At 46.3% G+C, this 21,421-nt stretch overlaps 2 protein-coding genes and 1 pseudogene across 7 annotated transcripts in view; 1 reads left to right on the top strand and 2 right to left on the bottom strand.

Annotated features, from left to right (window-relative positions):
• The window catches only part of GPSM2 (G protein signaling modulator 2), a 57,423-nt gene extending 51,947 nt beyond the window's left edge, over positions 1–5,476 (top strand). For 2 of the 3 annotated variants that reach the window (XM_066246525.1, XM_066246523.1), the window contains one exon: positions 2,110–5,086. In XM_066246525.1, coding sequence (XP_066102622.1) covers positions 2,110–2,325 — 216 coding nt within the window. In that variant the 3' untranslated portion in view covers positions 2,326–5,086. Of the gene's footprint in view, positions 1–2,109; positions 5,087–5,380 lie in introns of those variants that run through there. The other variant, XM_066246524.1, reaches the window with a different exon arrangement.
• Positions 4,120–21,421, bottom strand: part of CLCC1 (chloride channel CLIC like 1) — a 29,831-nt gene continuing 12,529 nt past the window's right edge. The window contains exons 4-12 of one of the 4 annotated variants that reach the window (XM_066246528.1): positions 21,044–21,151; positions 17,980–18,201; positions 17,644–17,784; positions 16,220–16,313; positions 13,507–13,604; positions 13,083–13,229; positions 9,021–9,362; positions 6,772–7,041; positions 4,120–4,399 (exon numbers count right to left, since the gene is read on the bottom strand). In XM_066246528.1, coding sequence (XP_066102625.1) covers positions 6,811–7,041; positions 9,021–9,362; positions 13,083–13,229; positions 13,507–13,604; positions 16,220–16,313; positions 17,644–17,784; positions 17,980–18,201; positions 21,044–21,151 — 1,383 coding nt within the window. In that variant the 3' untranslated portion in view covers positions 4,120–4,399; positions 6,772–6,810. Of the gene's footprint in view, positions 7,042–9,020; positions 9,363–13,082; positions 13,230–13,506; positions 13,605–16,219; positions 16,314–17,643; positions 17,785–17,979; positions 18,202–21,043; positions 21,152–21,421 lie in introns of all 4 variants that reach the window. The other 3 variants (XM_066246527.1, XM_066246526.1, XM_066246529.1) reach the window with 3 other exon arrangements.
• Positions 9,472–11,099, bottom strand: LOC136315187 (proteasome subunit alpha type-1-like; annotated as a pseudogene).

The raw sequence follows: 21,421 nt of genomic DNA, 5'->3' as shown, positions 1-21,421 counted from the left end.
ATGGAGCGGAAACCACTCAATGGGAAAGCAGTCTGACCGACAGGTGAAAAGCTGGATGTGCACATGCAAAAGCTGACCCCTCACCAGACAGACAGCTAACTCAAATCGCATCAGTTTAAAGTATAAAACTTCTTGACCTGGCCTGTGGTGGCGCAGTGGATAAAGCATCGACCTGGAAATGCTGAGGTCGCCGGTTCGAAACCCTGGGCTTGCCTGGTCAAGGCACATATGGGAGTTGATGCTTCCGGCTCCTCCCCCCTTCTCTCTCTCTGTCTCTGTCTCTCTCTCCTCTCTAAAAATGAATAAATAAATAAAAATTTCAAAAAAAAAAAAGTATAAAACTTCTTGAAGAAAACAGAAGGAGAAAGCTTCATGGCACTGGGTTTGGCAGTGATTTCCTTGGTCCTCTGCATCCCAGTCCGACGCTCTATCCACTGCTCCACCGCCTGGTCAGGCCAGATTTCCTGGTCATGACACCAAAGGCACAGGTAACAAAAGGGAAAACAAATTGGCCTCATGAAAATGTAAAACTTTTGTACATCAAAGGACACACTATCAGCAAAGTAAAAAGGCAATCACAAAAATTATTTGTAAATCCAGAGTACACAGAACTCCAAGCTAAGAACAAAAAATCTTATTAAAAAATATACAAAGAACACAGTAGTCATTTCTCCAGAGAAGATATAGGAATAGGAATGGCCAGTAAACACAGGAACACATGTGCAGCGTCCTAGATCGTGAGAGCGCTGCAGATCGAAGCCACAGTGAAATCCAGCCTCACACCACTAGGACGGCAACTATCACCAAACAACAGAGTCGGCAAGGCTGTGTAGGAGCTGAAACTCCTGCACTGCTGGTGGGACGTAGTGGTGCTGCTGCTGCGAAGACAGCACGGTGGCTCCTCAAAATGTAACGGAACTGCCATGTGATCCAACATTCCTATTTCAGAACATACACCCACGGAATGTGAACTGTATCAGCAACCACGAGCCCACCAACAGGTTAACATAAAATCTGTAGACAGAATCCAGTATTTTCCCGCCCTAACAAGAAAGGAAATTCCGATATGCAGTGACATGATGAACCTTAAAGACATGCTGAGAAATGAGCAGTCACAGAAGGACAAACACCGTAGGGCTGAGCAGAAGGCACACTGGTGGCTGCGGGGCTGGGAGGCACTGGTTAGTGTTGCAGGTGAAAGCTGTCCGGGAGGTGGCTGGTGGCCATGGCTGTGCAACAACACGAATGTACTTAAAGCCACTGAGCTGTACGCTTCAATATGCTTAAAACGGTAAATTTTGTTTGTTTATCACAATAAAAACTTACTAGAGTACCAGAGAACATGACTTGGAAAAATTGGAGGCAGTGGTCAGCAAGGGATGTTTGAAATCTTCATTTTCCAGGTGGTGCAATAGGGAGAGTAAGTCTGACCTATGACCCAGCAGGCAGTGCACAAGGCAGGAGGACATGCAGGGGCTCTAGAAACTCAAGTGTAGGCCTGACCTGTCGTGGCGCAGTGGGATAAAGCGTCGACCTGGAACACTGAGGTCGCCGGTTCGAAACCTTGGGCTTGCCTGGTCAAGGCACATATGGGAGTTGATGCTTCCTGCTCCTCCCCCTTCTCTCTCTCTGTCTCTCTCTCTCACTCCTCTCTCTCTAAAAAAAAAAAAAAATCAATCAATAGAAACTCAAGTGCCGAGTGTTGACGACTTGGAGGACAGAAATGACAATAACTAGGACAGGAGAAGCGCAGAGGGGCCGGTGGACGTGGAGGGGGGGCCTGGGCTCTCACGGGCAGGTGTTTCCGAGGGTTTGGGAAGTGGATGCACCGGTGCCTGTTGTGACAGTTACAATCTCTAGCTGTCATGCCTGGACACAGCTGCCCTTGTGTCTTAACCTGACCAAATCCATGAAGCTGTGCTCTACTTTTACATGATACTTGTTATGTAAGTCATTTTAAAGGAAAAAATTCGCTAGGTTTCCAATCTAAGGTAAGTTTCTGAGAAGAGGCACAAAAGGCAATGTCGAAGCCACGTTTCCTGTTGTAGGTGACAGCTCGTGCTCTCCCTCCCGCAGTACTGTTTCCATCTCTTTCTGCTGTGCTTCCAGGGGTCCAGGTTAGATGACCAAAGATGTGCTCCACCACCTGCTGCCACAAAGGGACCAACGGTACCAGATGAGGACTTTTTTAGCCTTATTTTACGGTCTCAGGCGAAAAGGATGGACGAACAGCGAGTTCTTTTACAAAGAGATCAAAACAGAGACACTGACTTTGGGCTCAAGGACTGTTTGCAAAGCAATGCTCTGCTGGAATTTAAAAATTAAGGGAAAAAGTAAGCAAACCACTAGTTACTGTGGATGAATTGTTTTAAAGTGACCCTGTTTCCTTTCAGAACACTGCAAGGAAATTCAAGCTGTTTCTTTTCTCCTAAGAGGAGACATTATAGCACTGTAGTACAGCTTAAAATGTTTGAGAGTGATATAATATTTCAGCTTCATAGTCTAGATAAATGACATCCTTTGGACACTCACGTGTTCCGGGTGGACGTGTCTTATAAGGTGCTTCATCAACTTTTGTGATTTCTGCTTGGGACTGTGTTCTTTGGCAACTTGTTAGATCCTTTACCTATATCTGTAAAGTAGAAAGTTCAGTGAATCCTAGACTACAATTTAATCCTCTTGCTAACATTTTTAAAACTTTCATTGACAATGGCTTTTTTAATACTTGACCATCGACGTAGACAGAAATTACGTTGTCTAGTAATAATGTACTTGACCGTGTAAAAAAGTTCTAGTTTTATAAAAATCTAGGCATCCCCCCCAAAAAAAGAAAATCTGTTTTCTATGTATTTTTAGGCCAAAGCCATTATGAAACAGACTTAAGAAATAAACAACTTTAGCATGTGTTAGGCTCTTTGGTAAATAACAAAATAGTCACGTGCCACTCAACACCAGGGACAGGTTCCAAAAACGCCGTGTGCTGTGCGCAGACCTGGGCGGCACCACCGCTGCCCGGCCCGAGCTGCTGTGCACGCACGACCACGCACCGTCTGCCACCCGGCTCCGCCAGACTCGTGCGGAGTTGGTTGCGCTGTGTCAGGATGGCTAGGGCGTCACTAGGGATGGGAATTTCTCAGCTCTATTACAATCTTACAGGACCACCATTGTAGACGTGGTTGTTGACCAAAACATTGTTACATGGCACATAAGCATATATATCCATGTATGTACATATGGTTCAAAATTGTATCCTCTATTGCAAAATACCGCTGTAAAACTTTTTAGCACCTGAAAATCAAGTACATGGTTATGTCAAGGACCTGGGCCCCCAAAATAGGAAACTGATGAAACTTGTAAAACTGAAGAACGAAAGATGTAGGCTAGAGCCCCAGTTGTCATTAAGCCTCCTCCCAGACACTGAAAGGTGTTAACAAGGACACATAACAGGATGTGACAGAGAGAAAGTTTGGCAAAAACAGACTGGGACAGAGCCCAGCCTGGACTCTAAGGCTGGCTGCACACTGCCAACGCCCACCCCTGGGACAGCTGGAGCTCCTTCACCTCTGGGGGCTTCTGACTGCACAGCTGGGAACAGGTCTCGGGCTCTTTCTAACACTCCTCCCAGTGATTCTGATCAGCAAACAGCGAGAACACTTCTCCAAATGGCCAACACTTAAAATAATCAGGAACCCTGGCTGGCTATCTCCCCTCCTCTCACCTTAAAAAAAAAAAGAAAAAAGAACTCGGGTGGCTAGCTCAGCTGGTTAGAGCATTTTCCCCATATGCAAAGGTTATGGGTTTGATCCCCACTCAGGGCACATACAGGAACAGATGGATGTTTCTGTCTTTCTCTCCCCTTTCCTTTCTTAAGGAAATAATTTTTAAAAATAAAGAACAAAGTTACACAATCTGAAATTACATCATGAGCTCAGGGGAAAAAAATTATTCTTGTCAGAAATTTGGTCGAAAGTACCCAATACCTGGGTTATATATGATTTATATATTATATATGGTGTATAATGTCCTAGAGTTGACACATTTTAAAAACTGCACATAAGATTCATGGAGCTTTTTGTTGTAAGAATCTTCAATGAGCACAGACAGGCATACCAACCAGAGTAATATAAAAGTAAGGGTTTATTTTGTGTATATGGTAGTTCGTAGATGCTGTAAACATTCAACATTACTCCATTTAAAAGCTGTCTACACCATTCTGATTTCCCTGAAAGCTTGTCGCTAGAACCTTTGATGTTAGTGATAAACAGTGGCTAGACAATCAGTAAGCCTCTTCTAGTTGTAAACTGGCCTTGGCAGTTTGAGTTGCTTTAGCAGTTTTCCCTGTCTTGCTATCATTCAATGTGCTGGTGGCACACTGCCTTGTTTCATCCCCAACGGTCATCTGTAAGGGAAGAATACAAAGGTGAAATTGTACGTACAAGTTCTTTCCGCAGGAGGGCAGAAAGCACTAACCCACTCTCAGGCTCCGGCCTACCACCCGAGGCCCGTTTCTCTTCGAATTTGCTTATGCTCAGGTGACTTCTGTCTTAGCAGTCCCCCAAATAATTCTATTTTCCCTAGTCCCCAAGTGTAAAAAGGTTGAAAACCACCGATCTAAGGCCCTGGTTGGCAAACTGCGGCTCGCGAGCCAAATGCGGCTCTTTGGCCCCTTGAATGTGGCTCTTCCACAAAATACCACATGCGGGCGCTACCTCGATAAGGAATGTACCTACCTATATAGTTTAAGTTTAAAAAATTTGGCTCTCAAAAGAAATTTCAATCACTGTACCATTGATATTTGGCTCTGTTGACTAATGAGTTTGCCAACCACTGATCTAAGTGATGATTCAAGAAGCCAATAAAAAGGGTTATTCTACATTTAATGTAAAAAAACACACCAACAGTACAGCATAGGGAATATAATCAATAATATTGCCATAAATATGTACAGTGCCAGGGGAGGTACTGAAAATATCGGGGGACCACTCTGTAAAGTACATGGCTGTCTAACCCTATGCTGCCCACCTGAAACTAATATAAAATATTAAATAAACTAATTGAAAAACTAAAAAAAAACAAACCACCAAAAGCCTGAAAGCAAATACTCTGAACAAGTCCTGTTTTCTGACACGTGCCTGAAGGAAATATTAAGACTATCCCTGACTGGCAGCACCTTCATTAGCAGCTGGACTTAACTCTCGGTGTGAAGATTACACAGACGCCACCTAAATGCACGTGAAATCTGCTTTCCAGCGAGGTACCAGCGAGATTTATAAATGGTTTTTAGTTTAAAAGGAGTAGTAGTATTAAAAAATCAGAATAACTCAAAATATTGATTGTATCACTTGTCTACAGTTAAGAAAAACTCGGTTTTCCCCATCAGGGTCTTCTCTCTAGAGACTGCTCAACACAGGACCTTGCTGTGGCCCAGACAGCGCGACCTGCCACCATGTGAACAGGATGCGGTGCCATCTGACAGCCTCGCTGCGGGGGTTCTGCTCCAGGACAGCGGGCCTGTAAAGCCCGTGCGTCCCCTGGGGGGGAGACAAAGCCACTGAAAGCCTGGTCACTCTGTAAACTGAGTGCCGACCCACCACGCCGTGTGGTCTCAAGCCCCCCGCACTCTTCAGTCTCTTAGGAAAGTAAAGGGGGTGAGGTGGCAGCCCCAGGGGCAGCTGCAGGAGCTGGAGGTGCAGGTAGAACGGGAAATGACACAGCCACCTGGATCTGTGGGTGGCCCACGCAGCTCCAGTGGACTTTCCTCAGAACCAGCCGGCCTGCGGGCACCTCCCAGCCCCAGAGTGCTGTGCACCGTGTGCAAGTTCTCCTCCTACTGAGGTGGGGGTGACAGCACTTCCACAGGCAACACACATGCTGGGTAGCTGGTTCCCACATGTACATGTTAACGATAAAACTTCTTTTTCAATGTCCCTAATACCAACTGGCTTCTTTAATTATTCAGAGTTAGTGATGCCTGCCATATGTTCATCCTGACAGGGGTCGGGAACCTTTTTGGCTGAGAGAGCCATGAACGCCACCTATTTTAAAATGTAATTCCAAGAGAGCCATACAATGACCCGTGTACGTTATGCATTATCCAATAAAAATTTGGTGTTGTCCCGGAGGACAGCTGTGATTGGCTCCAGCCACCCGCAACCATGAACATGAGTGGTAGGAAATGAATGGATTGTAATACATGAGAATGTTTTATATTTTTAACATTTTTTTTAAAGATTTGTCTGCGAGCCAGATGCAGCCATCAAAAGAGTCACATCTGGCTCACGAGCCATAGGTTCCCAACCCCTGCTCTATGAGATCCTGTTCCAAAATTAGTATTTCAGAACTTAATGGGATCTATCTTAACATCAAAAAGATAAAATAAAACATGAAAGAAGTTAAACAAAAACAAATACATGTTTGTTGATTCTGATTGTCAGTAAAAATTTGTTTAAGTTGGCACCTTTGAAGTAAATAACAGAATATCAGTACTAAATGGTTGTGAAGAGTAGCCCTGGCCGGTGGTGCAGTCGATCTAATGCCATCCCAGATTGCCAAGGTCACTGGTTCGATCCCAAGGGTGCTGGTTTGACCCCAAGGTTGTCAGTTCGAGCCCTGATCAGGGCTCATATATGCAGCAATCAATGGCACAACTAAGTGGAATAAGTTGATGCCTCTCTCTCCCTCTCTCTCCTATCCTCTCCATCCCACCCTCTGTCTCTCTCTCTCTCAAAAAAGAAAAGAAGTTGAAGAGTATACGTTACAAAATCCCATTACAAAAGGGTGACCTCCAAGCTGCGGCCAGTCCGTGTTCCTCTAGCCACACAGGCTGCCAGCTGGGTCGCCTCCCCCTGCTCTCTCGGCCGGTGCGGCCGGGGGGGCTGCGCCACCTTCGCCGTCTGGCCGGAGCAGGGCCTCTCCCACAGCAGGCGCCCCTTCTCCAGCCACTGAGGCCTCCTGGCCGGGCACAGGCTTAGCAGGCTGCTGGCTTTCACTGCTGCTCTCTGATGGCGGGCTTTTTCCTGGGTCCACACCACTCTCTCTGGGCTAGAAAGTAGGGAAGGACATTTTGTTTCAACTGTTTAATACAATGTGAAGGTTTAGTATTAATCATATTTAACAAGTTGCTATGCAAATCTGATTCTTTCAAAGAGCTGAATTATAATATAAATATTCAGCCTCCTGGACCTACAAACGGAGGAGTGGGACACTTAGGACATGCTACGTGGTGAAGAGGACTGGCAGCCAGTACTGCTAACTCCCCCTGCCAGGTGAGAATAATTCACTTGACAAACACTTACTAAGCACATACTACGTTCTAGATGCTGGGGATACTGCAGGGAGAGACCAGACAAAACCCTCCTCCTCACCGGAACTTACAGTAAGGTTGGGGAGGGACTCAGGCAAAATAGGAATTAACAAAGCATCAGGCTGGAAGTGCCTGGGGGTGGCAGGTCTGAAAGGTGCCCGGGAGTCAAGGCCTGAAGGAATGAACCATGTGGCTCCGGGAGGAGGACTCCAGGTCACCACCAGCCAGCACAAGGCTCTGAGCTTAAGGACTGGTCAGAAGGTCCTCAGGGCCTGGGCCAGCGAGCAGAAGGGGCCCATGCGGGAACAGGAGGGCAAGCGCAGAGAGCCAAGGCCCTGGGCTACCACAGCAACTCTGCCTTTCCCTCCAAGTGGGGTGGGAAGTCACTGGAGGATTCTGGAGATGAGTGACAGATAAGCATGAACAAATGAACAGCTGAAAGGAACAGGCCCTGGCCTGTTAGCCCAGTTAGTTAAGAGCTTCGTCCCAAAATAAGGTTGCGGGTTCAATCCCTAGTCAGGGCACACACGGGAAGCAACCAGGGAGTACACGACAGTGGAACAACAAACGAATGCTTCCTTTCATCGTCCCCTGCCTTAAAAATATAAAAATAAAAATAAAAATTAGCCTTGGCCAGATAGCTCTGTTGGTTAAAGCTCTGTCCCAGAGCACAGAGGCTGCTAGCTCGATTCCTCAGTCAGGGCAAATGCAGGAGCAGCTCGATGTTCCTGTCTCTCTCTCACAAAAAAAACAAACACCTTCAAGTTTTCTAGAAGCATGAAGATATTCCTCTTTATAGAGAACTCCATGGGAATGAAGTCTATAATTTCCTCTGCTCTATGATGTTCGTAACTATTTTTCAAAGGTTTACAGTTGCAACTTAAATTTTGCAAATGACAATTCAAATTCCTGTCTCAAAGAGAAATGGAAATGCCTCTTTAAATGGTCAATAAAGGTGGGGGTAAGGCCTCACCACTCTGCAGGGAAAAAGCAGTGTCGCCAGCCAATGACACAGAAGGTCTGGGAAGGCGAGGTCCCCCGAGACTCGGGACTCTGCGTGGGCTCAGGCCTGGTCTGCAGTGAGACCTTCCTTCTCCCCCCAAAGGCAGAGGGGTCTGTCAGGCTCACATGCTCACTGGCTGGCTTCCTATAAAACTTCACATGAATTTCCATCTGTGCTAACAAACTGTTGTTAAAGAGTACTTTAAAAATAAATCTCGCCTGACCTGTGGTGGCGCAGTGGATAAAGCGTCGACCTAGAAATGCTGAGGTCGCCGGTTTGAAACCCTGGGCTTGCCTGGTCAAGGCACATACGGGAGTTGATGCTTCCAGCTCCTCCCCCCTGTCTCTGTCTCTCTCTTCCTTTCTCTCTCCTCTCTAAAATGAATAAATAAAATAAAATTAAAAATAAATCTCAGCCCTGGCCAGATGGCTTGGTTGGTTAGAGCTTCACCCTGAAGCTCAAAGGCTGCCAGTTCGATCTCCAGTCCAGGTACATACAGGAACAGATCTATGTTCCTATTTCTCTAAGTCAATAAATAAAATTAAACCTCATTTCTCCTAAAGAGGCTGGACTAACCTGACCAGAGAGGGGAAGAGAACTGAATAATTACTCCATTACTATGACTGGGACAGGGCAGGTCAGAGATACCCACAAGGCCTGGGGAAGCACCGAGGCCAAGGGCACGGCACGGAAAGTGAACGGTCGCCGACTTACACTGGGCAGCACCTCGGGGCGCTCGTGTGGCTCTGCGTCTGGGACATCAAACGCCCGGAGCACTTCGGGGCTCTTGTGGCCAGTCTGAGAGCTCAAGTCAACATCTCTCTTTCTCAAAACATCTCTTCTACCCTCATACACTGTGTCACCAGGGCCTTGCTCAGCGGGGCTAATCTGGCCCCTATAATAAAAATCTGCGTCACCTGCTCCAACATGAGGTCTATAATCAATTCTCTGCTGCTGGCGCTTGTCACCTGGCTGAAGGGCCCAGGGTGGTTCTCTTCTGGGACCACCTAAAGGTCTCAGTAGGGGAAGGGATTTTCCAGCACCATAGCAGAAAGCCTAGAAGGAAAAGACATACACATTCCTGAGCACTTGATGGCTGGCTTACAACACAAATGTGAGGGTGCTAAACAAAATTAAATCATTTAACTTGTGGCATTTATAGATATAAATAAGCATGTTAATTTGTTTTTTTTCATTACAGGCCTTTTCTTTAATGCAGGCCCAGAATAGTCAATAGAAATTGAGGAATCATCAGTATTAAGTACATTTCAATCAGCTGGACACATCTTTTTCTAACCAACAAATGAAACAAGTCTGTTTCACAGTTGTCTTTAAAACCATAAAGACCCTATGTTCTTCATATAAAAACATTAATTCAGATAACTCAACTTTCTAGAAAATGCTCACATAGACCCTCTCAAAGAAAATACATCCTATCGTACGGTTCCAGTGAAGTTGCTTGGGGAAAACATCTGGACTGACGGCTAAAACATACCATTCCAGCACTGCATCTTCGGTTCAAAGTATAGATTCCTGTCATCGGTACACGTTCCTACACTCTTACCCCCTTGGGAACACACATACAGACCGGGGAATTATCAGCTAATGCACTGCGGGGCCACCAGCCTTTTCGGCAGATGCACCAGCAGTGGAGCACGCTCTGCCTTTCTCTGTGGCCTTTCTTCAAGACCTTCCAGGCCCTGGCCGGTTGGCTCAGCGGTAGAGCGTCGGCCTAGCGTGCGGAGGACCCGGGTTCAATTCCCGGCCAGGGCACACAGGAGAAGCGCCCATTTGCTTCTCCACCCCTCCGCCGCGCTTTCCTCTCTGTCTCTCTCTTCCCCTCCCGCAGCCAAGGCTCCATTGGAGCAAAGATGGCCCGGGCGCTGGGGATGGCTCTGTGGCCTCTGCCTCAGGCGCTAGAGTGGCTCTGGTCGCAACATGGCGACGCCCAGGATGGGCAGAGCATCGCCCCCTGGTGGGCAGAGCATCGCCCCCTGGTGGGCAGAGCTTCGCCCCTGGTGGGCGTGCCGGGTGGATCCCGGTCGGGCGCATGCGGGAGTCTGTCTGACTGTCTCTCCCTGTTTCCAGCTTCAGAAAAATGAAAAAAAAAAAAAAAAAAAAAAAAAAGACCTTCCAGGGATGGAGACACTTCATCATCATAGACTGTCAACTCTAAGCCTTTATCAACAATTCCAAGGCAAACATTCAGTACAGGTAGGTCCTGTGCTGCAGGAACTGTCTCAAAGCACGCAGACCATGCTTCCCAGTTCATTAAACTGCACTCCACAAACTGACACACGAGCTGATTGAGAACAGGCTCCAGTGGACGTAGCTCTGCAGTCAAAACAGCAGATGGACAGGTTTGGACATTATCAGGGCCCGTATCATCATAAGCAGCAATAAGCAGCCCAACACCATATGGTCTTCGGCCACATCTTTGCATTGGTACCTGGGTCTTGCTTCCAATTACAGATATAAGACGAGACACAGGAAGAGGTCTGTCAAATACAAGTCTGGAACCCAAACCTCTGGTGCATAAGATTACACAGCAGTCTAGCATCAGCAGTAAGTCCCGCAACTGAGATACCACTGTGATTGTCAACACGGGGGACCTCTCTGACGCGCCACAAGCTCTGACCACGTCCTCTTCAGTGCAGCCAACACTGCATGGTGTCTGATTTCAGACCAGCTGCGCAGTCTCGACTGACAGCTTCCACTGCATATTCAGTTTGATGAATCCTGCCGTGAGGGCTCCAAACAGTGACATTTTTGTCATACTGGCTGCAAAACATGGTTCCTATGCAAGCTTAGCTGTCGCCTCGTGCAAAGCTGCGGATCAAGGAGTGCAGCCCACTGGACACATTTTGATTGGATTATAGCAGCGGCAGAATGGCGTTCAGGCTAAAGCCTAAAAATCTCCATTGGAAGGGACTGATAATTACGTGTATGTTGTCTACCTTCACAGCCGTCATATAAGGTAAATGCTGAAAACTGTTCAGAATTGTACATCATTATGAAAACATTCTCCTGCAGGTTAGTTTTTTTAACCAATGCAAACTTGGCTTCTTCCACAGCTACAACTCAACAGGCTTTGAGTTATGGTCCACGGAGCCGCAAGGCAGCACTCCTCACAGCGGCCGGTGGAGGCTGGAAGGACCCGAGGTTCCTGCGGGATCCGTGAGGCCAACGCTTCCTGCAACACGCACTCCTCACAGCGGCCGGTGGAGGCTGGAAGGACCCGAGGTTCCTGCGGGATCCATGAGGCCAACACTTCCTGCAACACGCACTCCTCACAGCGGCCGGTGGAGGCTGGAAGGACCCGAGGTTCCTGCGGGGATCCGTGAGGCCAACACTTCCTGCAACACGCACTCCTCACAGCGGCCGGTGGAGGCTGGAAGGACCCGAGGTTCCTGCGGGATCCATGAGGCCAACACTTCCTGCAACACGAGACACGAGCCGCTCACTCTGCTGAGCTTAAGTGGAGTCTTCTGGGCTTCCGTGACGTCCCCTTCCTCCCTCTGATGGCTCGTGAGCTGTGTGCTTGCAGGGACCGGTATTTTAAATCCTCTCACATGGCAAATATCAATAAATAAAATCCCCACAAACAGTTCTTAAGAATGTAAGGGTCCTGAAAACAAAATGTCTGTAAATATTTGAAGACAGAGCAGCAAAAGGCCTCTTGTTAGGCAGATGAAATGAGAGATAGGTTGTGCATATCATTTGTGTCAAACGGTTTTGATGTCACCTAACAAAACCATACCCTACACCGCTGACTCCTGTAGTAAGAAACCAAAACCAAAGAGAACAACCTCCAGGTGAACAGAGCACAGTGAACTGTGTGTCCGTAGGGAAGACAGTCCTTTAATAATCCCCCCAGCACATCTGAGTTCTTTACACTTTGTTTTATGTGACAACTGCTTCATTTGGATAAGGGCTGAAAACCATCAGCACAGAAGCCTCAGGACACTATGGATGAGTGGCGGAGTAACATTTCTTAATTAACATCTCTCAGGTCCCCAAACCGCCAGTGGGCTCGCCTCCGCCCCCACCCTCCTGACACTGCTCACCCAAGGCAGGCTCTTCCCTGCTCAGCCTCGCAGAGCCGCAGACTGCAACGGGGGCCACTCTCAGAGGACACGAATGACTGACTTCGTGTGCACTAATTCACTGAGCGCAAAGAACCATTACGGTTCTTTACATGGTCTTTTTTAATTTAATTTTTAAAATTTATTATTGCATGTGGTGGCCCAGTGGATAGAGCGCCAGCCTGAAACACTGACATCACTGGTCTAAATCCTGCGCTTGCCTGGTCAAGGCACATCTGACAAGCAACCAATGAGCAGCTGAGTGAAGCAACTACTCATCCCACCACCCTCTCCCTGTAAAATCAATAAATAAGATCTTTAAAAGAAAAAAATTCATTGATTGATTTTAGAGAAAGATGAAGAAAGAGACAGACAGAAACACTGATCTGTTTCTGTACATGCCTGACCGGGATCAAACCCGTGACTTTTGTGTACCAGATGCTGCTCTAACCAACTGAGCCACCTGGCCAGGGCGGAAGCTCTTACTTTAAATCACTGCCATGGCATCAACAATCCAACCGGAGCACCACATCCTTGCTCAAAGGAACACAAGTGTAAGTATTTATATAAATAACGCCGTACCACCTAAAAGTCATCCTTTCATACCTGTAGGCGTGACTTAACCTGATTATTAGGCTTCACGGAAGTCTCTGTTCCGCAAATGCTGTGACGGTCAGCGGGGTGCACTCACCAGGACGGCCACGGCCATGATGGCCAGCACGGGCACCTGCAGCATCACCGGGATCTCCTTCATGAGCTCTTTGATAAATTCGCCAGTTCCTTTTCCAATGTGCTTCAACGGCTCCGTGACAAAGTTGGTAAACGTCACAGCAAATGCCTAGAAAAGGTAAAAGCAACGTCATTATTTCTCACCCACAGGATGGAGGCACATATGTACCAAAATTCACTGGGCACTGAGGCTGAAGTTATGTTACATAAGTTAAAATGCTGTCATATGCTTTAAAAAATGTGAAAATCACTGTGTAACAGAAGTACTTTTTTTCTAGGACAGAGGTTTATTAGAAAGATAATTCTTAAAAACACAATTTTTTTATATATTTAAGGGATTTTTTACTTATTTTGTATAAGTAATTTTTACAAAATACATTCCTTACCTTTGTCGGTGGGACCAACCAAACAGGGTTGACTAACAAGAGCTCATAGTATTTCTGGCATGGGTCATCCTTAAAGGTCACTGAGCTTCTAAACCATTCTATTTAGAGAAACAGACAAAAACACCGAGATGTTTGTAAAAAGCTGCATTTCATTCCCAAATAAGATAATGCTTTAGTTTTACCCCCACTACCACCAATCAATTTCAGACAAAACTAAAGGCAGTCAGTATCACTGAGAATATTTAAATTCAAAAATATGTGACCTGTAATGCCAATTTAAAAACTGTTTCATCTTCTGTCCCAAATCCATTCAAATTCTACAAGTCTTATGCAGATAAAATATGTTATATAAAGATTTCTAAAAGGTAACAATTTGAAAGCTGTTCTTTACCCACACACATGAATCCATATGAAACTGGGACTCTGAATAAGACCAGTGGTCTGTGTCAGTCACTGTTGGGCATAGTTGGGCAAGATGCTACCCCTGGGGAAATGGGGGAAGGGCACACAGGATCTCTCTATAGTATTTCTTAATAACTACCTGTGAATCTACAGTAACCTCAATAAAATTTCAACTTAAAAGTCAGTTCTTTCCGCCCTGGCCGGTTGGCTCAGCGGTAGAGCGTCGGCCTAGCGTGCGGAGGACCCGGGTTCGATTCCCGGCCAGGGCACACAGGAGAAGCGCACATTTGCTTCTCCACCCCTCTGCCACGCCTTTCTCTCTGTCACTTTCTTCCCCTCCTGCAGCCAAGGCTCCATTGGAGCAAAGATGGCCCGGGCGCTAGGGATGGCTCTGTGGCCTCTGCCTCAGGCGCTAGAGTGGCTCTGGTCGCAACATGACGACGCCCAGGATGGGCAGAGCATCGCCCCCTGGTGGGCAGAGCGTTGCCCCATGGTGGGCGTGCCGGGTGGATCCCGGTCGGGCGCATGCGGGAGTCTGTCTGTCTCTCTCTGTTTCCAGCTTCAGAAAAATGCAAAAAAAAAAAAAAAAAGTCAGTTCTTTCCTTATTTTATAAACAAAGTAGAACATCAGTTCTCCCAATTTTTCTAACTCGGGCTTATATTACGTACTAGCCTGGCCTGGAGGAGGCATTTAGTTTTCCTTGGAGCCAGGAGGCAAGGCTAGGTTGGTTTAGTTTCCATAGCTTTCAAAGAAACAATTTTGGACACCATAATTATAGAATCTGTTGAAATTCTATTCTGGATAGGTCATCACGGACTTGCATTTATTTATAAAGTGTCTTTAAACATGAATTAAAAAATACAGTAAAGCTACAATGTAAGATTTCCTAAGTCAATATAAGATTAAGTCTAAGTGGATATTAATTCATATACATAGATTCACTTCTTTAATAAACTTATACTTAGGACCTCAGATGTGCTGGACACGCCACGGACAGAGTGGGCAGTCCATCGCAGGAGGACAGATACCGCCAGTCAGCGAATGCAGTTGCATGCCTTCCCTGTGCCGTCACGCGAACTCAAACCCACTGGTCTGAAACCTAAAACTTTTGTTTTATATTAGAAAAATTTTAGATGCTGCTTACTAGCTTGGTAGTTTGGCTTTATAAATCAAAACCCTGGTAAATATTTTTAATATTTTCCTCATTTTAAGAAAAATATAAATACATGTTTATTTAACAACTCTAAAAACCCCTTTCCATTTATCTTCCCCTCCTCTGCTTACTTCCCATCCCAATCCAAAAAATAAGATTAGGAAACACAGTAAAGGCATATAGTACTTTAATATAATTAAAATACACGATACCCAGGGGTGGCAAACGTAGGTTTACTCTGAGTACACAGAGTTTATTTTTGTATTATTATTATTATTATAACTGTTTTGCTCCCCCCTGTATATATATCAAGGGCCAGCAGAGAACAGAAGCCCCAAATATAACCATGAGAATTAAACTTACATATTATCCATAAATACAATCAGTGTTCTCTGGTAATTTAGGCTACCCTAAAGGAGTAAGTCAAGATGCCACTCGGATACAGTGACTTGTTGCACTTTTATATCTCCATGTCATCATACTGACAAAAGTTGAGAAAAATGTCACCCAAACATAAATCATTCCATTTATACACATAAAGCACAAAAGTCATAATCTGGGTTAATTATAAGCATTCTTACTGATCCAAGCTATTAATTTTAAGGTAATTTACTTCTCTTCACCATCTATACTTGGAAATTATCAGACGCTGCCGTAATAAAGGCCTTTTTTCCTTTACAGGGTTAGCTAAGAGTAAAGGGGGCCAGATACATGGTGATGGAAGATCTGACTTCAGGTGATAAACACGCAATGCATACACCAATGAAACATCACAGAACTGTACACTTAGAAACGATATAATGTTATTAACAGATGTCACCCCAATAAATGTAATAAAAAAACAAGTCATAACAAAGAGTCGAAAACTAGTAATTTATTATTAATAATGATAATTTGGGAATGGTAGTGGAAACACCACTCAGGAAACTTGCAGAGAGTGGATATTTGGGCAAGGCTAAAGAAGACATCTCTTGCTGTGGACTTTTCCTTGATTTAGCATTGAAATCTAGGAATCTCCTTGCATATTCGTCTGATATTAATGATCCAGTGATGGAAAGACTCCTTCTGGCATTTTATCATTCTTTGTTATTTTTAATGTTTTATCATTCTCAGAAATTCTATTCAAAATGAGGCCCCGCGGGCCAGCCACACCTTACCCCAGAGACTTCCGGCCCAGTCCATCTTCTCCACGCACACGTTGCTGAATGGCTCCATCTTGGCCACTTCGGCCTGATGCTGTGCAAAGGCCAGCTGACCAACACCAAAAGGACACCGTGAACTGCTGCGAACAGTGCTTACATCTCCACCCAAAACACCTTTAGTTCAGATACCAGGTTGTTTAAAAAATTTTAATACAAAAAAATACATCTGTTATTTCTAAAGAGTATCTCTTCTCAGCTCATGGCAAATCATGGTTTTGGCCCTGGCCGGTTGGCTCAGTGGTAGAGCATCGGCCTGGTGTGCAGGAGTCCCGGGTTCAATTCCCGGCCAGGGCACACAGAAGCGCCCATCTGCTTCTCCACCCCTCCCCCTCTCCTTCCTCTCTGTCTCTCTCTTCCCCTCCCGCAGCCGAGGCTCCATTGGAGCAAAGATGGCCCAGGCGCTGGGGATGGCTCTGTGGCCTCTGCTTCAGGTGCTAGAATGGCTCTGGATGCAGAGCGATGCCCCAGACAGAGCGTCGCCCCTGGTGGGCATGCTGGGTGGATCCCGGTCGGGCGCATGCGGGAGTCTGTCTGACTGCCTCCCCGTTTCCAGCTTCGGGAAAATGAAAAAAAAAAAAAAATCATGGTTTTAATGCAAAAAGTACAGATAAAGACGTCAACTGCCTTCTCTGTAAGTAATTACAACGAGGAGGGAAAACTTTGTCACTAAATAGCTTTAAAAATTTAGTTCAAATATTGTTCATACCATGCCCCCAACATACAGTTACATGTTAAATGGCTACTTCTTATTTCATGGTAAAACGGTGTTTCGCTTTGAATGGTTTTCAGCACAAATAATGTAACTTTTATATATTAAGGCCCCAGGGGAAATCAGTGAGATAACAATATTCAACCAAAAACCTTCCTTCAACTTGTAAATAATTGCCAGTGTAGAAGGTATGGAATTTAGAGCAAAAGGTTTAAAAAAAAAATCACAATTTTATCAGATGAATTCATAATATAAATGAAATTTAAAATATAATTAAGTTCATCAGACTTGCCACACTAGAAAGAGCTACTTTCCCACAGTGCTTACGCTCCTTAGACAGGAACAGCGCCGTTTCCTTACATGTCTACGTACAGCAGGCCCCACCCCCTTGGGGTTTATAGTTAGGGTTAAGGTTCAGCATGATCCCAATTTTAAAAGAATTAAATTTAGAATCATGAATATCAGAATGAACTTTCTTCCCTACTAACTAACTAGTCAAGGCCCCAACCGGCTACAGCCGAGCGCTTGCCCATCGCCCTCCCCCCACGCCCCCCCCACTGCCGCCAGCCCTCATTGGAGGCGAGTCATGCTCTAGTTCTAAAGGGTGATCTCTCTTTATTTTTTATGAAATAACATTTTAAAACTTTAAGAGCTCCCACGTAATTAATACCTTGTACAAATATATCCAGTTCCATCCAAAGCTGAGGAGCACACTGACGCCCAAGGCGCGTCTCAGCTGCGTGTACCAGCGCACGTAGGTCCACAGCTCGGTGGCCACCAAGCCCACGAGGCAGAGCAGACACAGGAGCACCTGGGAAACAGCAGCGCCCGCGTGACCCTCAGGCCGCCAGCAACAAACCCGGACGCAAATACGCAAAACCGTCTGTGCCATTTTGCTGCAAGGTCACCAGCACAGTATGAGTGACTTAGTACAGGTTTTCAACATAATCATGGTGAAGTTCAAATAACCCAAAACCTGTGCATCACGCCCCTCAGCCCAGCTTACCATAAACACACTATATGGATCCACACCAAAGGAATCTTCAAAGCGCCATTTCCATGCTTCAAAATCATGAAACTTAAAATTAATTAAAATATCACTCAGTGCATCATCCAAGGCACCCGACTTCCAGTCTTCTCCACTGAGAAACTTCCGTATTTCTATCAAGGTCTGTCTTTTAAGGATAATCTCAGCATCATAATGCATATCATCTTTATCTTCATCAGGCTAAATTAAAGTTGCCAAAAAACAAACAATAGGAAAGAGAATTTTACTATATTACTCAGTGAAACATTTTAAGGTGAAAGCCAATTTAGAACTAAATACATAATTAGTTCACAAAATGACAAGTACAGAACCACGATCTTTCAGAACTGCCTGACACCTGGCTGAACGGCAGTCCTACAACTAGGGAGTTAAATAAGAAGCCGCATCGAGTCTGGTAGAAGGGGCGGGTGGGCTGGTCTCACACCCACGTGGGTTGGATAAAAATCGGGAGGATATCTCCCTCAGCTGCAGAGGTCCTCCCCTGAGGAGGGAGGGTCCCAACCTCACACCAGGCCTCGCAGGCCAGGGTTCCAGTGCCAGGAAGAGAAGTCCCCACAATGTCTGCTGTGAAAACCGGCAGGGACTGAGGCTGAGGGAACGGAGGCTGCTGGAGTCCCAGGAGCTCCTCTGAAAGGGCCCGCCCATGGACCTACCATGGACCTACTCGGACTCATCCCCCTGAGCTCCAGCACTGGGCAGCAGCTTGAAAAGCACCAGAGACATGCGAGGAAGAACTGAATTGTCCGGCATCAAGGCAAAAGCTGGGGGTAGGGGAAGCTTGCTCCCAGGCAGAAGTTCTGGCAGAGGTCAGTGTTCCTTTGATGACCCCTTCCCTCCACAGAGATGGCAGGTGGGCACCACAGCTGAGACTCCATCAACTTGGCTCACAGTCTGCCCCGCTCTGGCGATTTTGAGGCCCCGCCCCACCAAATCACAGGCCCACCCAAGCTGTTTCTGGTGGCTTTTTATAGGAATGGCCAGTCTTGACCCCTGCCTCAGATTTTCCTAAAATCTCTCACACAAACATCTGGCCTCAGCATGCACCCTGCCTCTGCTAAGTGGCCTCACCCCGGCACTAGCAGCAGCAGCCTTGGGCCACAGCTTGGCCTCGCCTGGGCACCTCCACGCCCAGCACGAGTAGCAGCTGTCTGCAGATCATTCTGTAGCTCAAGCTGAGTGGCCCACAGAACACAGGTGGTGGCTGACCTTGGCCTGTACCTTCCGGGAGGCCCCAGAGCCAGAGTACCTAGTGGACAGCTACAGACCACCCTGAAGCACCAACACCCGACCACCACAACTGACACGCTCAGGGCAGACTCAGCGGGAAGCAGAGCCCCACTGCAGGAAATCCTGCTCTGGGGGCGGGGCTCCTGGCTCCTGGCTCCTGCACAGCTGGTCCTCCAGCACAGTGAGGGGGGCTGGGAGGTGGCCGGAGCCAGTCCTCACAGCTCATCAGCCTGGAGGTAATTTCCTCCCACTGACGTGCCACAGCAGTCAGGGCTCAACTACAAGAGAAGGGGGTACACAGTGCACACGGTCGGGGGGACAGCCCTCAAATGCTCAGCCTGGGTGATCCAGGGGGCTGTAGGTGCCGCTGGACCCCACAGAACACCGACATTAGGCCACAAAGCCTGGGAGAGGCAGCAGCTCTACCTAATACACAGAAACAAACACAGGGAGGTTGTAAACGAGAAGAACAAGAAACATGTCCCTAATGAAAGAAGAGAACTCTAGAAAAAGAACTAACAAAATGGAGACAAGCAATCTACTAGATGCAGCGTTTCAAACATTAGTTATAAGGATGCTCAATGAACTTAGTGAGAACCTCATCAGCATAAAAAAGAACCAGCCAGACCCTGGCCAGGTAGCTCACTTGGTTAGTGTCATCCCAATATGCCATATTTGCAGGTCAATCCCTGGTCCGAGCACATACAAGAATCAACCAATGAGTGCATAAATAAGTGGAACAGCAAATCAGTGTCTCTCTCCCCCTTCCTCTCCCTCTAAAATCAACCGATCAGTAAATAAATTGGAAAAGTTTACTTGAAAAAAAAGGCCCAGTCAGAGATAAAGGATACATTAACTGACATGAGGAGTAATTTTCAGGGAATCAACAGGGTAGAGGACGCCAAGAATCAGAGTCGTGATTTGGAACATAAGAAAGCAGAAAACACCCAATCAGAACAGCCGAAAGACAAGCTCCAAAAGCATTGAGGACAGTGTAAGGAGCCTCTGGGATCAAGCACACTCACATATGCATCACGGGGTGCTGGAAGGAGAGCGAGCAAGAAATTAAAAACCTATTTAAAAATATAATGGTGGCCTAACTGGTGGTGGTGCAGTGAATAGTCAGCCTGGGAGGCCGAGGTCCCGGGTTCGAAACCCAGAGGCCAGCTGGTTCAGAGTGGACTCATCTGGCTTGAGCGCGGGCTCACCAGCTTGAGCGCAGGATCAACATGACCCCATGGTCACTGGCTTTAAGCCCAAGGTTGCTGGCTGAAGCCCAAAGTCAGTGGCTTGTCTGGGGCCCCCCTCCCCCCATCAAGGCACGCATGAGAAGCAATCAATGAACAACTAAAGTGCCACAACTATGAGTTGATGCTTCCCATCTCTCTCCCTGCCTGTCTCCCTCTCTTTCGCTAAAAATAAAACAAACAAAAAAAACAAGGGTCAAAACAAATCCTTACCAAGTCGGGAGTTTAGTAAGTTTCCAACTGTTTGATATGGTTCAAATAGCAAATATAAACCACCACCTACCCCCAATTCAACTAAGTGGTTCAGCAGTGCACAGAGTTGAACAAGTAAAGCCCAGTGGATCAGAATAAAGGAGTGATCTGCATGGCCTTCCACCAGACCTCTGCATAGCGGGCTGCTGGACCCTGCACAAATGGGCTCTGAAAAAAAGTCAGGCAGCTATTCTCTGCTAAAGCACCAATGATGCTCTATCACTGCTTTATGTAACCTGAAATTAATAATGAAAATATCCCTCCACACTGATTAGTATCACTCCACCAATACTCACAAGTCCAAGTTTCTCAGCTTCAATTAAAATCTTATTTAAGTATCTCCTAAAAATAGAATTGCTTCGAATTTCATAGTCTTTCCTCTTTTTGTTTTCACATGCATCAATCTGCAATCACAAAAAAAGAAAATCAACGGTTAGCAACAAGTTTAATATAACAAGTTTAATATAAGGATCAAGTCTCTAACCGAGTGGCCCCATGGAGACAGCAAGGTAAGGTGCTGCTTATTTTTATCAAGTGTGCATTAACACGTAGAGCTTGTCTGCTGCCTGTGGGCTCTCTCTGCAAACGGCAAGCAGGCAACAAACGAGGAGCACGCATCCAGCACTGCCCTGACCTTCAGCAGTTTTACAGCTGAAGATCATAAAGCAAGGGGG

Source organism: Saccopteryx bilineata, chromosome 11, assembly GCF_036850765.1.
Source record: "Saccopteryx bilineata isolate mSacBil1 chromosome 11, mSacBil1_pri_phased_curated, whole genome shotgun sequence".
NCBI classification, from domain to species: Eukaryota; Metazoa; Chordata; class Mammalia; order Chiroptera; family Emballonuridae; genus Saccopteryx; species Saccopteryx bilineata.
The sequence above is the reverse complement of the archived record's forward strand: the minus strand, read 5'-3'. Positions and strand labels throughout refer to the sequence as shown.